At 39.1% G+C, this 16,963-nt stretch overlaps 1 protein-coding gene and 1 pseudogene across 9 annotated transcripts in view; both read left to right on the top strand.

Moving 5' to 3' along the window:
- Efcab7 (EF-hand calcium binding domain 7) overlaps positions 1 to 14,646 on the top strand; it is a 51,596-nt gene extending 36,950 nt beyond the window's left edge. For all 9 annotated transcript variants that reach the window (XM_085839167.1, XM_085839166.1, XM_021159712.3 and 6 more), the window contains 6 exons: positions 1,466 to 1,623; positions 2,552 to 2,685; positions 6,925 to 7,073; positions 11,375 to 11,584; positions 12,801 to 12,908; positions 14,401 to 14,646. In XM_085839167.1, coding sequence (XP_085695293.1) covers positions 1,466 to 1,623; positions 2,552 to 2,685; positions 6,925 to 7,073; positions 11,375 to 11,584; positions 12,801 to 12,908; positions 14,401 to 14,475 — 834 coding nt within the window. In that variant the 3' untranslated portion in view covers positions 14,476 to 14,646. The remainder of the gene's footprint in view (positions 1 to 1,465; positions 1,624 to 2,551; positions 2,686 to 6,924; positions 7,074 to 11,374; positions 11,585 to 12,800; positions 12,909 to 14,400) is intronic.
- On the top strand, positions 11,592 to 11,715 carry LOC115031063 (U4 spliceosomal RNA; annotated as a pseudogene).
- Positions 14,647 to 16,963: the final 2,317 nt, after the last annotated feature.

Here is a 16,963-nt window from a genome sequence, read left to right as displayed (position 1 = left end):
ACAGAGAAACCCTGTCTCGAAAAACCAAAAAAAAAAAAAAATAGGGCTTAATGCCAACCTCAGAGTGATTATGGTTCTAGGATAATCATGCAGAAAGAATCTAGAACTAAGATGAGCAACTGGATAATCAGACAGGTAGAGTACTGAATCTAGAACTGAGATGAGCAACTTGGTTATGAACCTCCAGGATGACCTAAAATATACATAGGGTTTGAAAATAATATTGAGCACTATTTGGTGGCTACTGTGTACTGCAGCACAAGTAACTACACTTAGCAGTTATCCACAACAGTGGCATATGTAGAGTTAAGATAGTAACAAGAAGGTCCCTGGTTTTTGTAAGAAATACTGAGGCTTCAGAAAGCTCCTAGGAGGTACATAGAGGAGTATGGATTGCTTGCTCTCTCTCTCTCTCTCTCTCTCTCTCTGCCTCCCAGGTGCTGGGATTAAAGGCGTGTGCCACCACGCCTGGCGGGTTGCTTTTTCTACAGGACAGGCAAATAAAGTATTTTCCTATACAAATGTCTTGATATCATTATAAATATCCAAAGTTTGTTAGGAAATAGTTTTAGATAAGCAGGTCTGTCTAGAACTTTATATCTTAACAACCCACACAAAAGTATTTTGTTAAAACTATAAGGGAGATCCATAAAGATCAATACCTCATGATTTCACACACACACACACACACACACACACACACGCACGCACACATAATGAGAGAGAGAGTAAAACTTACAGAAGCAAAGATGTTTTATGTGATTTTCCTGTAATACCAACTCTGGAGAGTCAGAGGCAGGAAGTCTACAAATTCAAGGCCAGCCTGGGCCTTATAACATATTCAGGGCCAACATGAAGTATGCATATATATAAATTGTTTCAGACAATCTGAAAAAATAAAAAATATATGAATTTCTGGCTTAAAAGTCAAAAAATAAACAGCAAAAAGGAGAGTAACATTGTAATCCATATAATTCAGGTTTTACAAATATGTTTAACTCATGTAAGTATGAACTTTAAAATGTAATTTTCTTGGATTTCACTGAAATAATTTTTAAAAATCATATATGCATATTTTAATCAGGAGATCTGTAGTCCTTTTCTTTAAGGAGCTTGGTGTTTGCATAAAAAAATCCTAAGAGTCCTCTGCTTCCTGTTGACAACATTTGCATCACACACATTTGTGAAGATTGTGGTGATGGCTTAGGTTATACGTAGCTTGTTCTCTGCTTTTGTTTTTAGGTAAATTTGAAAGCATAAAAAACCACAGTCCATGGTCTTGCTCTAGGGCTAAGTACAAGATAGAAAAGAAAAAGAATCTAAAAACAGTGAAAGATTAATAAACTATAACTCAATTGATAAATGTTGACTTAAATCAAATGATGTCTAAAGTGTCCCCCTCAGAAGAAAGATTTAAATCATTAAGATTTTTGGTGTTTATATTCTTTAATTCTTTTGCTAAAAGGTGTTTGGATGGACTGGTGAACTAGAAGCAGGAATTTATTGGTTAATTCCTTCCACAACTGGCTGTAGGCTAAAAAAAGAAACAAAACCAGTAACAGAAGAAGCCCAGCTTGTACATAGAGATGAAACAGGGGAATTATCTCTTACAAGTGAGTTTAGGTAAGTTTTATCAGTGCCATGCAACAAAATATAAATCAGTCTTTACCTATTTTCTCTGACCAGCTCCCATCCCTATCTTTCTGCTTTAATTTAGCATCTTACCACAGCATGATGGGTAGTATGCTTAAAAATATGAGAGAGGAACAAAAAACCAATACCTCATGATTCCACCCAGGGGTTCTCATGATAAAAATCAAATATATGCAATAACTGATATATTATTTACCTTGATATACTCATTCCACAGGTATACATATACCAAACCATGCCATGTATAATAAGTATATACTTTTAAAATTCACTAAGTAACCAAGAGTGACTTTGTATTTGCAAGTCTAAGGTTATCGTTAATATCTAGGTTCTCTGCACTTGTCCTCACTAAATGTATACCTCTACTAGGTTCTTCTCCACTAGACATTGCCTTTAAGGTAGATGTTTTAGTTACACTCATAATTTTGCAGTCAAAGGCTCTACCGCTGAGCTATACCCCCTATTCTTGATCTTGATGACTGTCAAATCTGGTCTAAACCTTAAGTTCTTCTCCTGTGTCCGAGATGATGTTCAAATGAGATCTGGCCAGACAGATCAAGATGTGATACAGTGTAACTCAGAAAAAAAGTTCTTCAATGGCATTATTACTTCCTTTGAAACTTGTCCTCAAAAACTGCCTTTAGGAAGTAGAGAGCTTGCTCAGTGGTAAGGACACTGGGTCCTCTTCTACTTGGGTTCAAGTCTTAGCACACACTTGGTAGTTCACGCCCTCTGAAACTTCAGTCTTGGGGATCCAGTGGCTTCTTCTGACCTTGCAGACATCAAGCATGCAATAGTGCATAAGCATACGTGCAGGCAAAACACACATAGACATTTAAAAAAATTTGTCTTTAGATGTTTTGTTTGAAAATAATAATTTCAATTTTTTCCATTCTAGGTCAACTTTATCAGAGATATTTGAAGTAATTGATTTAGATGGCAATGGTCTGATTAGCCTTGAAGAGTACAATTTTTTCGAATTGAGAACAAGTGGTGAGAAGTGTGATGAGGACGCCTGGGCTGTCTGCAGAGGTGAGTGTGGCATCCCTCATTCTCAGAAACAAGCCAGATCCTCTGTGGAAGATATTTTAACATGGAAGATAGTGGGGGGTGCTGGCCGGGTGGCACGGTGGGTGGCACGGTGGGTGAGAGAACCTATTGCTCTTGCCAGGACCTCACCCACTGCCTCCAGCTCCAGGGCCTTCTACACCCTTTCCTGGCCTTCATAGGCATCTGCATTCATATGGTGCACATAAACTCATACAGGCACACACACACACACACACACACTCTGTATTCACATGGTGCACATAAACTCAAGCAGGCATACACATACACACACACACAATCTGTACTCACATGGTGACCTAAACTCATGCAGGCACACACACACACACACACACACACAATTTTTCTTAAACAGTAAGACTCTTTTTTTAAAACTTGAACATTTATTTTTCTCAAAGTGATAGTTGGTATACTTGCTAAAAGATATGAATTACTTAATAATTATTTCAGCTTTTGGGGGCTTAAAATATATTTTAAAAACTTTAAAATTATTCATTTGACAGTTCATACATGTATATGTAATTTTAATTTTTTTCAAACCTTGTTTTTAATGATGGTTCTTAAACACTTTAACCTCCCTCCTTTGAAGCCCACCAACTATCAGAGTAGTAGAAAAGAAAGGATATGAGGGGGTAGGGGAAGTGGACCCTGTTTAGAAAGGTTCTGTGGAGCAACTCCCTCCCATCTGTGTTGTCTGGAAATTGGTAGTTTACTTCACAGGTTAGCAGGCAGTGGCAGCTCAGTCTATTTGCAAACACTTCATGGATACACCAGCAGTGCAGTTCGGTAGAGTAGGGTTAGCAACAGCAGAGCCATGACCTAGCAGAGACAGCCAGGCCTCAGCCTCTGCCCAAGATAGCAGGAGAGACCCAGAGTGATATCAGAAGTTCTTTGGTGTGCCTCTCTCAGGGAAGTGAAGATCAGCGAAGACTTGAGATGCACAAGTGTTACACAGTTACACAGCTACACAGCTAGCTGTACTAGCAAGCCAAGCTCTCTCTTCTGTTACTCCGTGGAGTACTATCCAAACATCATGTGTCCTCCATGTACCATGCCTCAGCACATGTCTAGCCTCAGGTCTTGCTTCAGCACATGCATCCAATCAGCAAAAGCGGCAAGAAGCTGCAGTACACCACCAGAGTTTGTTGGTGTGTTTCTTTCTATGGAGTCCTGACAAATGCAGCTCAACTACACAGTGTAAGGCAGTCCAATACATGTATGTTGTTAGCAAAGAATATTCTGTCTGCTTCAGTGAAACATTCCTTCAACAAGTCTTCTTTGGTCTTTCACACCTGAGTCCACTCTAAACACATGAATGTTCCTTCATGAGTTTTCCCCAGCAAAACACCATCCAACTGACTTTCCAAAGAACCCTTAAGTTTCCACCTCATGTATACAAAGTTTTTTATACATATCCACACCCCATACATCCCAGCATGCCTTCTTCCTACCTTCATCTCCTACCCCTTTCTTCCTATTCCTCCTCCTCTCTATCTCCCACTTCTCTCCCCTCCTCTTCCTTCTTCTTTTTCCTCCTTCTCTTCTTCCCCAACTCAGGCCAGTCAGTTGTGCCTACTGGAATACTGACTTCTCACTGAGTTGTCTTTGCTGGACTTGTGAAAGAAGGTAAGCACAGTCAGTGAATTCAGGAGTGCAGGAGCACATGTCCAGAAGAGAGCACTCCGCTCCTGCTCTGTGGGGCATTTTCCTGATTGTTAACTGATGGAGGTGGGCCCAGCACACTGTGGGTAGGGTCACCCCTGGGTACTTGGTCTTGGCTTCTGTAAGGAAGCTAGATAACCAGAAGCAGGAAAAACAAAACAAACAAACAAACAAAAAGCAGCCAGCAAGCAGCAACTCCTGCCTCTAGGTTCCTGTTTTGACTTTCTGCCCTGGTTTTCCTTTATGGTGTGGGCTGTGACCTGTAAGCTAAGATAAACCCTTTCCTCCACAGCTCACTTTTAGTCATGGTATTTATCACAGCAACAGAGAAATAAGGTAGAACATGTTTGTGGTTGTTGTTGTTGTTGTTGTCTTTTGAGTCAAGGTTTCATGTAGCCTTAACTGGCCTTGAACATGCCACACAATCAAGGGTGGCTTTGAACTCCTAATTCTTCTGACTCTATCTTCCAAATTTGAGGATTAAAGGCCTGATTCATAACAGTGGTTTGGACAGTGGTTTGGTTTGTATGCTTTTATAATTGTGTATAAAAACTTCGTCACCAAACACAAGTCAAAGTAGACTTTCCTCCTGTTATCGTGTAGAAATTTTATAGTTTTTGTGTAATACAGTTTCATCTGTGGCTCTTTTGAAGTTTTTCTTGTCTTTTTTTGGTTTTTCAAGACAGGGTTTCTCTGTGGACCCCTGGCTGTCCTGGAGCTCACTCTGTAGACCAGGCTGGCTTCGAACTCAGAAATTCACCTGCCTCTGGCTTCCAAGTGCTGGAATTAAAGGCGTGGGCCAACACGCCCGGCTTGAAGTTACTCTTTGTGAAAAGTTTAAAGTCCATGCCTAGATTTATTATGGCTATCTGCATGTTTAGGAGCATTGTTGAAAAGACTTGCTTAGTCATTGTGTTGCTTTCCTCCTTTGTTACTCATCAGTAGTGTGGATATATTCAAATCTCTCCCTAATACCGTTTTGATTATCTAACTCTGAGTCAGGTTCTGAAAGATCCTGACAGAATGTAAAAGGTCACAGAAGCCCTGAAATTGGCAAGATAGATTTCATTGTTAGCAGAACTAGCTTTACTGACTTAGAAAAATAGAGGTGCACAATGCTCTGGCCACTCCTTGAACCCGTGTGTCTGCCAATGTTTTGACTATTCCTTGAACCCATGTGTGTGCCCACAGATGAAGCCCATTGCCAGGTGTTTGTGATATTGGTTTCTGGGAAGGAGTCAGAAAATCTCCCCAGCAACCACAGCTGGGCCAATCCGGAGTTGCTACACCTGCACCAGACTCTTTCCTTGTACCCCTCCCATACCCATTTCTTGAGAATAGACGTTGTTTATATCTGGAAATCCCCTACTCCCCCACTTGTCCTTTCCCCCTTAAGGAACTGGGACCCCTTTTCCCTTAGGGTCGACTCCTCTACCCCTGCGTGGGATACGAGTCATCCCCAGAGCTCTGGCTTTTCCGGAATAAAGCCTCATGTGGTTTGCATCAAGCTTGGTCTCTCGTGAGTTCTTGGGTGTCCGCTATTGTCCCGAGGCCTGAGCGAGGGGCTCCTCTTGGAGTCTTTCAGTTCCTCTTGGTAGGTATATTAAGGGTTAAGACTAGGGCTATCTTTGCTAGTAGACAAGTGCATTACACTGGGCTTTATACCCAGCCCTATAATAAATTTGAGAAATTAATAAGGATTAAGAATTTTAAGTTTTAAACATCAAGTTATTGCTGGCTCACATAGTATAGTATTAAAGACACATTTTTCTTTAATACTTTCCTTGTAATACATATCAAATATTAATTTTATCTTTACTAAATAGTACATTACTATTATTATTCTTTCTCATTTAATTTGGATAATTTTCTTTAAAAAATCCTGTGAATCTGTTTCAGTTATAAAACATTTTAAAATATTGGTCAATCAAGTATGTCTTTTGTTTTATCATAATAATGCATAGGAAAGATGCATTACCTTATTTAACATTTAATAATGGTAACTAAGCATATTTAGACTTCCCTCCAGAAATGCAGGTTTTCATTATCTAGCAGTTTTTCGAAGGACCTGCCAACAATTTGTTAGAGAAACTGTACTTGTAGTAGTAGTCTCCTTAAGCCTGATGCTTTCAGTTTACCCTTTCTCAAACTCCAGTCGTCTGCGATATATTTTATCAAGTTCATTCAGGTTCTGGTGGGTGTAAGGGGCATTATGAAATATCAATATCAATTTTGAATGAGTGGTTAGGTTGATAAAATTAGTTTCATCTAACTTGGAATGTGTTTGCATTTCTTACAATGTGCCAGTATCTTGGGAGAAAAAACAAACAGACAAAACAAAACAGAACCACCTCCCCAACCATGTCCTATGATGGTGTCTGTGTTGAGCTGTGGGAAGTTAGAAAGTTAAAAAAAAAAAGCTTGAGGGATTCTTAATTTCCTTGTTATTGCTGACAACTGAAAGTTTATAAGTAATAGTGTAGACATTAAACATGTGGACTTTTAAATAATGTATGAAAGAAATGTTGGTTGTATTTACAGAAAACTTTGACACAAAGAAGAATGAATTAACAAGACAGGGCTTTATGGACTTGCATCTGATGGAAGCAAATGACCGAGAAGGAGACCCTCTTGACCTGTGGGTGACTCTGCATTCCATGGGCTATAATAAGGCTCTGGAGCTGACAGAGGTAAGACATTCAAACGCTGACAGTAACCTTGGTTTCCATGGTATTTGCTCTTGAACATTCTCCTGATACAGGACTTTTTAAATCTAGACACTCAAGTCCCTGAACTTCAGTAGTGTGAGGTGAATCCCAGGCATATGCCGTGCGTTTCCAGTTCTCTAGAGAAAGAAGCATGTTCTTCACTGAAGGGTACTTACTGTCAACTGTAACTAACCAGAGACAAAAAGCTTGCACGTTGATATGCAGAGGGACATTAGAACGTCAAATGTATATATTTTTCCTGGAACACAGTCCAAGAAGGGAATTGTGTGAGAATTCTTAGTGCTCATGAGAAAACTCCAAGTGAACAAGACAAGAGTCTTGTGATCTCAGTTTCTTCAAAAACATGGAACTGTTCTTGGAATGTGCTTTTATGCCCCACCCAGGGAGTGAGGTTACTTCAGATTATTCATTATGGCTGGCTGTTGTTATTTGTTTACATGCCTCTACGGAAAACCACGATTTTGCTATGTGTGGCTTGCCCTATTGATTAAACATCTTACTCATGTGATTCTTCTTAGCTCTCAGAGTTTAAATTGGCTGATGCTCTGAATAAAGTTGGCTAGTGCATGAGACTTTAATGTGCCTAATATTTAGGTCCCGCTTTCCCAGGCTCAGGCCACCAACCTATTTTTGATTGGAGATGGCTGTTTGAATTGTCAAAATCTTAGTTATAAATAGAGGAACTTCATCCTAAGAGAAAGAAGATTCTCTGAGAATAAGAAGGGTGTGTCTACAGAGAGTTAAGAATGCTTGTTTTTGTTTTGTTTTGATTTTTGTTTTTTTGTTTGTCTGTTTTATAGTGCTTGGGTTAATATTTATAAGACACGGAAACAGTGACTGATCCAAAGCACTCTGTATGTGATGCACTAGTCAATGATGTAATGAGCAGGTACACAGTTAAATAATACTCTAAGTCCAAAGGACGAGGGAAATTAGGCCTTCTTAAGTTCTGTGTCATGTTTAAAATACAGGATTTAAGAATTTGAGCTCAACCACATACTAAGTAATAAGATTTCTTTATATTCTTAACCTGGTATTCACTTTCTCATGCATCAGTCAACTTTTTAATATTTAGTTTATGTGTACAATGTTTTGGTTGCATGTACGATTGTGTACCACATGCATGCCTTATGTCCATAGAAGTCAGAAGAAGATGTCAGATCCCTTGGCACTAGAATCACAGATGATGGTGAGCCACCATGTGAGTGCTGGGAAATGAATCCAGGTCCTCTGGAACAGCAGCCCTGCTCTTAACTGCTGGGCCATCTCTCCAGCTCACACTTCAGACACTTAAATGGGTAGTACTAAAAATGACAGATTTAAAATGTAAGAACTTTGACTAAATCTCTATTTTGATATCATTTAGCATTCCTCAGAAGTCAGAAGTGTTCTTTCTGAGTTCTCTCTCTCTCTCTCTCTCTCTCTCTCTCTCTCTCTCTCTCTCTCTCTCTCTCTCTCCCTCCCTCCCTCCTTCCCTCCCTCCCTCTCCCTCTCTCTCTCTCTCCCTCCCTCCTTCCCTCCCTCTCTTTCCTTTTAAGCACCTCGCTTTTGTTGAGTGTGAAGAGTTACCATAATTTTTTAAATTTATTTTTGGTTTTTCAACACAGGGTTCCTCTGTGTAACAGCCCTAGCTGTCCCGCAATGAGCTCTGTAGATCAGATTGGCCTCATACAGAGATCCACCTGCCTCTTCTTCCTGGGTGCTGGGATTAATGGGATACACCACCACAGCCCAGAGGAGTTACTGTTTATTTAATGTATATGAGCACACTGTAGCTGTCTTCAGACACACTGGAAGAGGGCATCAGATCCTATTACAGATGGTTGTGAGCCACCATGTGCTTGCTGGGAATTGACCTCAGGACCTCTGGGAGAGCAGACAGTGCTCTTAACGGCTGAGTCACCTCTCCGGCCTTCTGTAATTTTTAAGTATCCCTCTTTAACCTTGTATTTTGTGAATTTTACATTTTACATTTTGAACCACAGCTGTAAAAGCTACTTCTAGTGTATAATCAGTATTCTGTTACACATGTTTTCATGTAATAGAAATTTAAAATCAATAAAACAAAACAACTTGAAACCATTTGAAACCATTTATTAATATTACTTACCTTTGAAACCATAGGTAAGAAAGGCTTAAAAGGTAAATTTTTGTGATGTAAACTTTATTTATAACATCAAATAGATAATATATTCCCTCTATTTGAAATTTAACAGCAGGGGGCTGAGGATGGCACTCAGTTGATAAGAGTGATTGCCTAGAGTACACAGAGCCCTGAGTACAGTTCTCAAGACTGTATAAACTGGGCACGGTAATGTATGCCAGTCAAATATAAAATATTAACAGGAGAAATCACAGGCACCAGAACTTGTCAGAGTGTCCTATGGTGTCCTAGTTTGCTTTCTATTGCTGGGACAAAAGCCATGACCAAAAGCGGCTAGGGGAGGAAAGGGCTTATTTACAACTTCTAAGCCGGAAAGGGAAGTCAGGACTAGGAACTGAAGGCAGGACTGAGGCAGAGGCCATGGACGGGTGCTGCCTACTTGCTTGCTCTTCATGCTTTGCTCAGCCTGATTTCTTATATATCCCAGGACCATCTGCTCAAAGGATAGCACCCCCCACATTTGACTTTAGCCCTCCCACATCAATTATTAATCAAGAAAATGTCCCACACACTTCTCCACAGGCCAGTGTGATAGAGGCATTTTATCATTTGACTACCCCTCTTCACAGATAAACCTAGAGTTTGTGTCAAGTTGACAGAAACCTCCCCAGTACAAATAAGACTACCACACCCCCCCCCATCACAGTTGAGACTGTCACATCCCCCTCCTCAGCATAGATGATGAGACAACTACTCTAAAGAAAGACAAGCCATGATCTGTTGCTTATAAGAGAGAGCAATGATGGGCGGGCACAGCTGGTCTGTATCGATCATCATGCTTGCTTTTACTTATTTTATCTTGGAGGCCATGATGTTAAGGAGTTATCGTTTAAGTACTAAAGCCATAAATGATTTGACCGTCTTTGGAGAAGCGTATGCATGTGCGAAATTCTTAATTGTGTTGATTGGTTGGCACTCAATGGCATTCATTTTTAAAACTCTGGACAGTAGTTTTTAAAGTCTCTGAGATTGAATGGCATGCTGTGTATGTCTAAAATCTTATCACCTGGGAAAGTACTAAGCTGATGTAGTAGGAGGCCTTTGAGTTGGAGTCTAGCCTGGGCTGCATAGGAAACTGAGAACATCCGGGAATAAATAGCAAGACCCTGTCTCTAAAAGGAAAAGACAAAAGGAAAAACAGCAACAACACAACCTCTAACAAACAAGACATGTGATAAGAAGTGAGTCAAAGACCCTCTGAACCATGATGCCCACATTTCCCAGGTGTGGCCAAAAAAAAAAAAAAAAAACCCAAGTCCCAAGGATTCTCTGATTTACCTCATGCAGCCTTTTAATTTGTCTTTTAGTTGATAGAAACTCATTTACCTATAATGTTAATGCAGGTTCAGCCAGAAGCATGAGATTTGGTGCAGGCTCTCCTTAGGTTTGTCAAAAGGAAATCTAAGGCTTGCTTGCTTGATTTAATTATTTGGATTCAAGGCTATACTAATTACTATGTCCATCAACATAAGAGAAAGTTTTTTTAAAGTTTTTGTTTTGTATGTGTGTGTGTATGTGTGTATGCAAGTATGTGCACATACATGCAGGTGCCCACAAAGGCCAGAGGCATTGGATTCCGTAGAGCTGAGTTACAAGTGGTTGCAAGATGTCCAGCACAGCAAGTGCTCTTTACCACTGAGCCTTTTCTCCAACCCTGAGTGAACAACAACAAAAAATTTTTTGATGAACTGTTAGAGTGATATAATTCCTAAAAATGGAATCACTCTCTTCACAAGATTTTTATTTAAAAGAGTTTATAGTTGATTTCCTTTACCTACAGTTTTAGTTATTTGTAATCTATTGTAGTCTGAAGTATTAATTTGAAGAATCCAGAATTTAAACACAAAACAAAACGCTACATCCAAAATTAAGTTCTATTCTGAGTCACATGATGAGCTCTCACGAGTTCTTACCATCCCCTGACTAGGACGGAATTATCCTTTTTTCTAGCTTCTGTGTCAGTGACAGGCTTGGTGGCAAGCACTTCTACCCCCTAGCCAAATGAAGCTTAATTGATATGATAAGCATTTTTAGTAAGTTTATTTATTTAAAAATTTACCAGAGGCTAATCCAAGATTTTGTTTGTTTCCCTCATCAGGCATGCCCATTTGTCATCAATATCTACGCTGAAAGATGCAAGCCAAGAATCAAAGCTGTCCATATGGAGGCATGCAGTGGGCAACTTGAGAAGGCCATTTGCAAATCTGTCCTTGATAGAAGCGATGCTAAAGTCATGGATGGCTATGAAAATATAATCGTACATACTTGCAATTATGACACATGGATAACATCAATTATTGAAAATAAGGTATTAAAGCTTTGCATCGTGGCAGTATTATAACCAGTGAGGTTTATCCAAGGCATGGTTATTGCTAATTGAAAATAAGGTATTGATTATGTGGTAGCTATCCCATTTTAGTATACAGTTTAATAATAATGTTATCTTCCTTCTTACATTGCAGCCAAATACCCTACTATATTTTTAATATTTATAATGGAAAATTGTTATTTTTAGTATGTATAAATCAAACTTGACATTATACTTTAATGTTATTTATAATAAGTTAAGACCATTATTTTTATGTTAAAATATGAAAGTTAAAATTTGGAGATCAGTGAAGGATCAGCATAACTTAGGTACAAAATAAGGATATAATTTTTGTCTCTATAAAAATTTTATTTTTTAAATCTATTAGATTGTTACACAGCAAGACCACTAGGAAGTATGAAATATACTCTCTGATTTCAAGTTGAGGTACTTAGAAAGACAGATGCTGTCAAAGAGAAGAGAGGATAAGTAAACACTAAGCCATGGAGTGAGTACTGCTCCCATGTGCAGTAGTTCAGCCCACCTGTGTCTCTTGTCATGGTGTAGACCGTAGATCTTGGAGATGATGTGTGATGAGGGCAAAGAGGGCGGTAGCCTAGGATTTCAGCCTTATCTGCGGTTTAGATATACTAAGAGGCAACCTTTAGAAGCAAGGCAAACAGAAGAAAACCATGGGGAGGGGCAGCACAGAGCTTTACCAGGAAAGCCAAACAATGATGCTAGAGTGGGTCCAGGACACGTGCTTACTGAGCCAATGAATAAGAAAGGATCTCAGTTACATGGATGTTTCAGGCATCTTAGTTGGGAGGTGAGATCCAAGTGAATGGGTGCTAGAAAAATAGAGGTGAAGGACGGATGGACATTGTTGCTATAATAAGCCAAGGATGAGCTAACTTGCTCTTGCTCCTCCATTGGGGGCCCTGTGATCCATTCAATAGCTGACTGTGAGCATCCACTTCTGTGTTTGCTAGGCCCCGGCTAACTTGCTCTTACTGTCCACAGTGGTCTGGGAATGAAAATCATTTGAAAGAAAGCTGCTGATGTCATTGTGGTCATGTAGAAGGAAACCCACAGCACTGGGCTGGTTTGTGTGAATTTGTACTGGACTGGATTCTAGAAACAGTTGATCAGGTCTTATTCTCAGGTGTCTATCTGTGTTTATTTTTCAAAACTAAAGACTTTTAATTTTCTACAGTCAGATAATAAAGTGATTATTCACATCAATAACGAACTGAGTAAAAACTGTGTCAACAACAGAGGACTCAACATCTTTGCAGTAGAAGTAGCACCAAGATCTACAATGGTAAATGTTACTCTCTTACTAAAGCCTTTGGAAAAGAAATCATTTTCTATTAATGCTATCTATCAATAAGCATGCTGCATGAAGTGAAGTGCAAAGTTATTTAAGCATGGCATTCATAGCACTAAATACCCCATTTCTTCTAGAGGAGAGGTAGCGAGCTTTGTGCTTAGATTGCTTTGGGTTATTTTGTCATTTAGCCAGGCTGGCCTCAGACTCACTGTGTAGCCAAGACTGATGTTAAACTCCGCTCTTCAGTCCACTATACCTGGCGTAGGCTTTCCTTTTAATTCAGTCTTGTCACTGCTTGATTGAGTGGCAGTGGGATAGTCATTTAACCTTCTCTGTTTTAGTTTGTTTTAAAATTTGTTTTACAATGTATGTGTGTGCACATTCGTGCTGCAAAGTGCATGTCAGAGTTAGAGGACACTTGTCAGGAAACCATGTGTTCCAGGATCCAGCTCAGGGGCAGACACTTTTATCAGCTGAGCCATTTTCCAGCTCTGTCCAGTTTAAGGGTGAAATTAAAGTAATATTACTAGGTTAGTTAAGTCCTTCACAAGGTTAGTATAAAGAAAAATATCAAATTATATGCATGGAACCACTTTTAAACATCATATGGAGAAATGCTAAATATTATGACTAGTAAGTTATTTTAATAAACCAAACTATGCATATCTACACTATTAAGATTGTTCAATATTACCTGAGAAACGAAACAGCTCTAAGTTTTAAATAAGCAACTAAGAGCCAGAAATAGCTATAATCTTAGTATAGCAGACTCTGTCTTTCTCATGAGGTCACAAAGCGAAAGGCAAAAATGGATCAGCACACTCCCAGGGTCTGATGAAGGAGCAGAGAAAAAGCTTATAGTGTATATTTTACACCCTCCCCCATGCTTTCTGTGAAATTTCACAACCTTCTTGAGTGATTTAAAGGTAAAGAGTAAAAATAGCTTATTCTTTAAGTTTCTCCAATGAAGACGTAGGAAGTGGACTTCAGAGCTAACTCCGCAAGAAAAGTACTTGCTGTGGATCCTCAGAACCCTGTAAGGCAGGCATGGTGCTGCACAGCCTGTAACCCTAGTTCTAGGGAGAGAAACAGGCCAGACAGTCCAGCCTGATCAGCAGGGTAGGTTCCCTAAGATGGATAGTGTTTGAGGAAGGGTAATTGAACTTGACCTCTTCCTTCCACATATGTATATGCACGTATGTCCACCCACATGGACATGTGTACTCATGTGCACACAGGGATTATTTTTTCTTTGAGACAGTAGTCTCACTGGAGAACCCTAGAACTTACTGTGTAGACCAGGTTTCCCTTGAACTCACAGATACCTGCCTGTCTTTGTCTCTTGAATGCTCGGATTAAAGCTGTGCTCCACCACACCTAGTTTCACAGATATTTGTTTATTAAACTAGGCCTACAAATATATTGGAAATTAGCAAATAACAGTAAATTATCAAAAATAAAATCTTTCTGTTTTTTTATGCAGGTTTGTCAACATGTAATGCCCCTGAATGAACAACAAGAATGGATATATTGTTGTGTGTATTCTCTTGTAGCTTAAATAATTCCATTTGGAGCTATGAAACTGAGAAGTATTTTAGATCAACTGTTTTATTTATTAACTACATACTTTTCCATGTAACTGGTGTACTTAATAATCTGTTTCATTTCTATGCATTTATATTTTATGTCAGTGTTTTATATTTTATTATTAAAATACAATAGTGTTTTAAAAGTATGTGACTGTCTTGTTAATTGAGTGGGAAATATAAGTACTTTTTTGTTTTTTAATGAAAAGAAAACTATAGATAAGATTTTTAAAAATAGTATTCAATAACTTCTTCAAAATTTTGGTTTGTCTTTTTTGTTTGTTTGTTTGGTTGGTTTTTTCAAGACAGGGTTTCTCTGTATTGCCCTGGCTGTCCTGGAACTCACTCTGTAGACCAGGCTGGCCTCAAACTCAGAAATCTGCCTGCCTCTGCCTCCCCAGTGCTGGGATTAAAGGCGTGTACCACCACGCCCAGCTTGGTTTGTCTTATAAGAAAACTAAAAGACAATATAAATACAAAACCAGCTATTTAAGGGTCTAATTTAAGGGTCAAAAGGTGAAGTGGAATTGAAGAAACCTATTTTGTGAGACAGGAAGCTAAGAGACCTGTTGACAATTGCAGGGATATTTGTCCCAACAGCAAGCTTCCCACTGGCGTGTTTGTGGGTGGCTTTTCACAGAGGATACACTGGAACAGTTAAAACTAAGCATGTGTAGCAGTTAAGGAGACAGTATGTGACATGAAAAGTGACAACAAGCAATTAAAAACTGTTTGTCAGTAACACAGTACTTGGCCAGTCTCAGCTTGGAATTATGAGTACCGTCTGGCAGACGCTATTTATTATTTTGCCTACTATATGCAAGCACATAGTTTAAGTGTTACTTGGAGTTTGGACCATTAATTTAGATATATGTAAAATGTGGTTGCGTTACCTTACTGTTTGAACTCTTCAGACAGACGTCTCATTAAAAGTAGTGAAATTTAACATTATTTTATTTATTGTCAAATACCTTACAAGTTCAACAGCTGTGGCATATATCTTATGCCACCTCATACTGAGTTACAGAAGATTGTGTATCGAGCTAGAAACATATAACCAAGTTGCTACATTTGTCTGAAGTAGGATAGGGGGGTTTATAATCGGATAATGGGTCTCATGAACTAGTATCTCACAAACATGGAGACTCAAGAACATGACCACGGAGCACCACCGTGGGACCTGGCTTACAAGACCTCTCTGCTCTGCTGCTGTGGTGGTTGGGGTCGGGGCTCACTATCTTAGCAGTTCCATCTCACTTAAATTTTCTTTTTCCTCCTAACTTTTACATTCCACAGTTGTGATATTTTAAAACTAATTTGTTAGGTTTTAGATAACTACCTTAAGAAGACCTTAAATTACTGTACTTAATCACTTCCTGATTTTCTACTAGATATTGGCATAGACAAGGCTTTTTAAAAAAAGCTAGTGGCCTTCTCTTAAATCTATTTTTGTGTAGGTTAAATATACAGCAGAAACTTGCTATGCTATATTTTTAATCATATCTTGGGTATAAACCAGGAAATAGAACTGTATTTCTGATTTTGGCCACTAGGGGGTGAGTGCATGTTAGAAAGGGGGGGGGGAGTTTTCAACTCTGTTACGACTTTATGACTACTAACAAGACTCCTTTGATGAACTATGTGCTTTGTCTGAGTGAAAAATACATGAAGACAATTCCTGATAAAATGAATACCAAGTCTTCTCCTCTTAAAAAGTGCTGACTTGCAGTTCTTTATGACTGTAGTTATAAGATCTATATATGACCCTGCTAGCTTTATATGGCGTAAAAATCTCTATTGTTGCTATCCAGACTGCTTAATTCCTAGGGAAAAGAAGGAACTACATCATGGCTTGAGGAAAATAAAGTAAATGAATGCGCCCATTTAAAGGAAATAAATAAGATCTGTGCGGGGAGAGAATTTAAGGACTAGGAACTAGTAATAGTTGCCCAGTCTAGTGGACAAACTTTGGTCTGCATTGGCCTACTTTGGCTAACTGTAGCTACTCTGTCTAAGGAAGTCAAGAGCAGGCAGCCTTAGTTCTTATAAGCTGCCTTTATTTGTAATTAGAGTCAGTGTGGACTTTCACATAGGCACGCTAGGACTCTGGCTGCAGCTCAGTGGCTGAGTGCTCGCTTAGTGTGCATGGGCCTCGCTTTGTCTCCAGAACCACAAGAAGACAGGGAACGGAGCAGTCTTTCACTTTGCATAGTTCTCAAAATAACAATATTAAAGACAGCACCTGGATCTAAAAGGACCTGGAATATTGTTTCATTCTTCAAAAATTAAACTGTTTCCCATTTCTTTTACATGTAGTTCACAGTTATCTAGTATTTTATATACACACAGTCCTTCTTTTACTGTCCTTTGCAATCAAGTACAAGATCCACCAGATTAAGCTGAAGGGCAGCCAAAGCGTGATCTTCTAGTTGAGCCCTGATAAGGTAAGCTCACCTCCCT

This window comes from Mus caroli, unplaced genomic scaffold (assembly GCF_978045245.1).
Source record: "Mus caroli unplaced genomic scaffold, Mus_caroli_1 scaffold_6, whole genome shotgun sequence".
Taxonomy (NCBI): domain Eukaryota; kingdom Metazoa; phylum Chordata; class Mammalia; order Rodentia; family Muridae; genus Mus; species Mus caroli.
The sequence above is the reverse complement of the archived record's forward strand: the minus strand, read 5'-3'. Positions and strand labels throughout refer to the sequence as shown.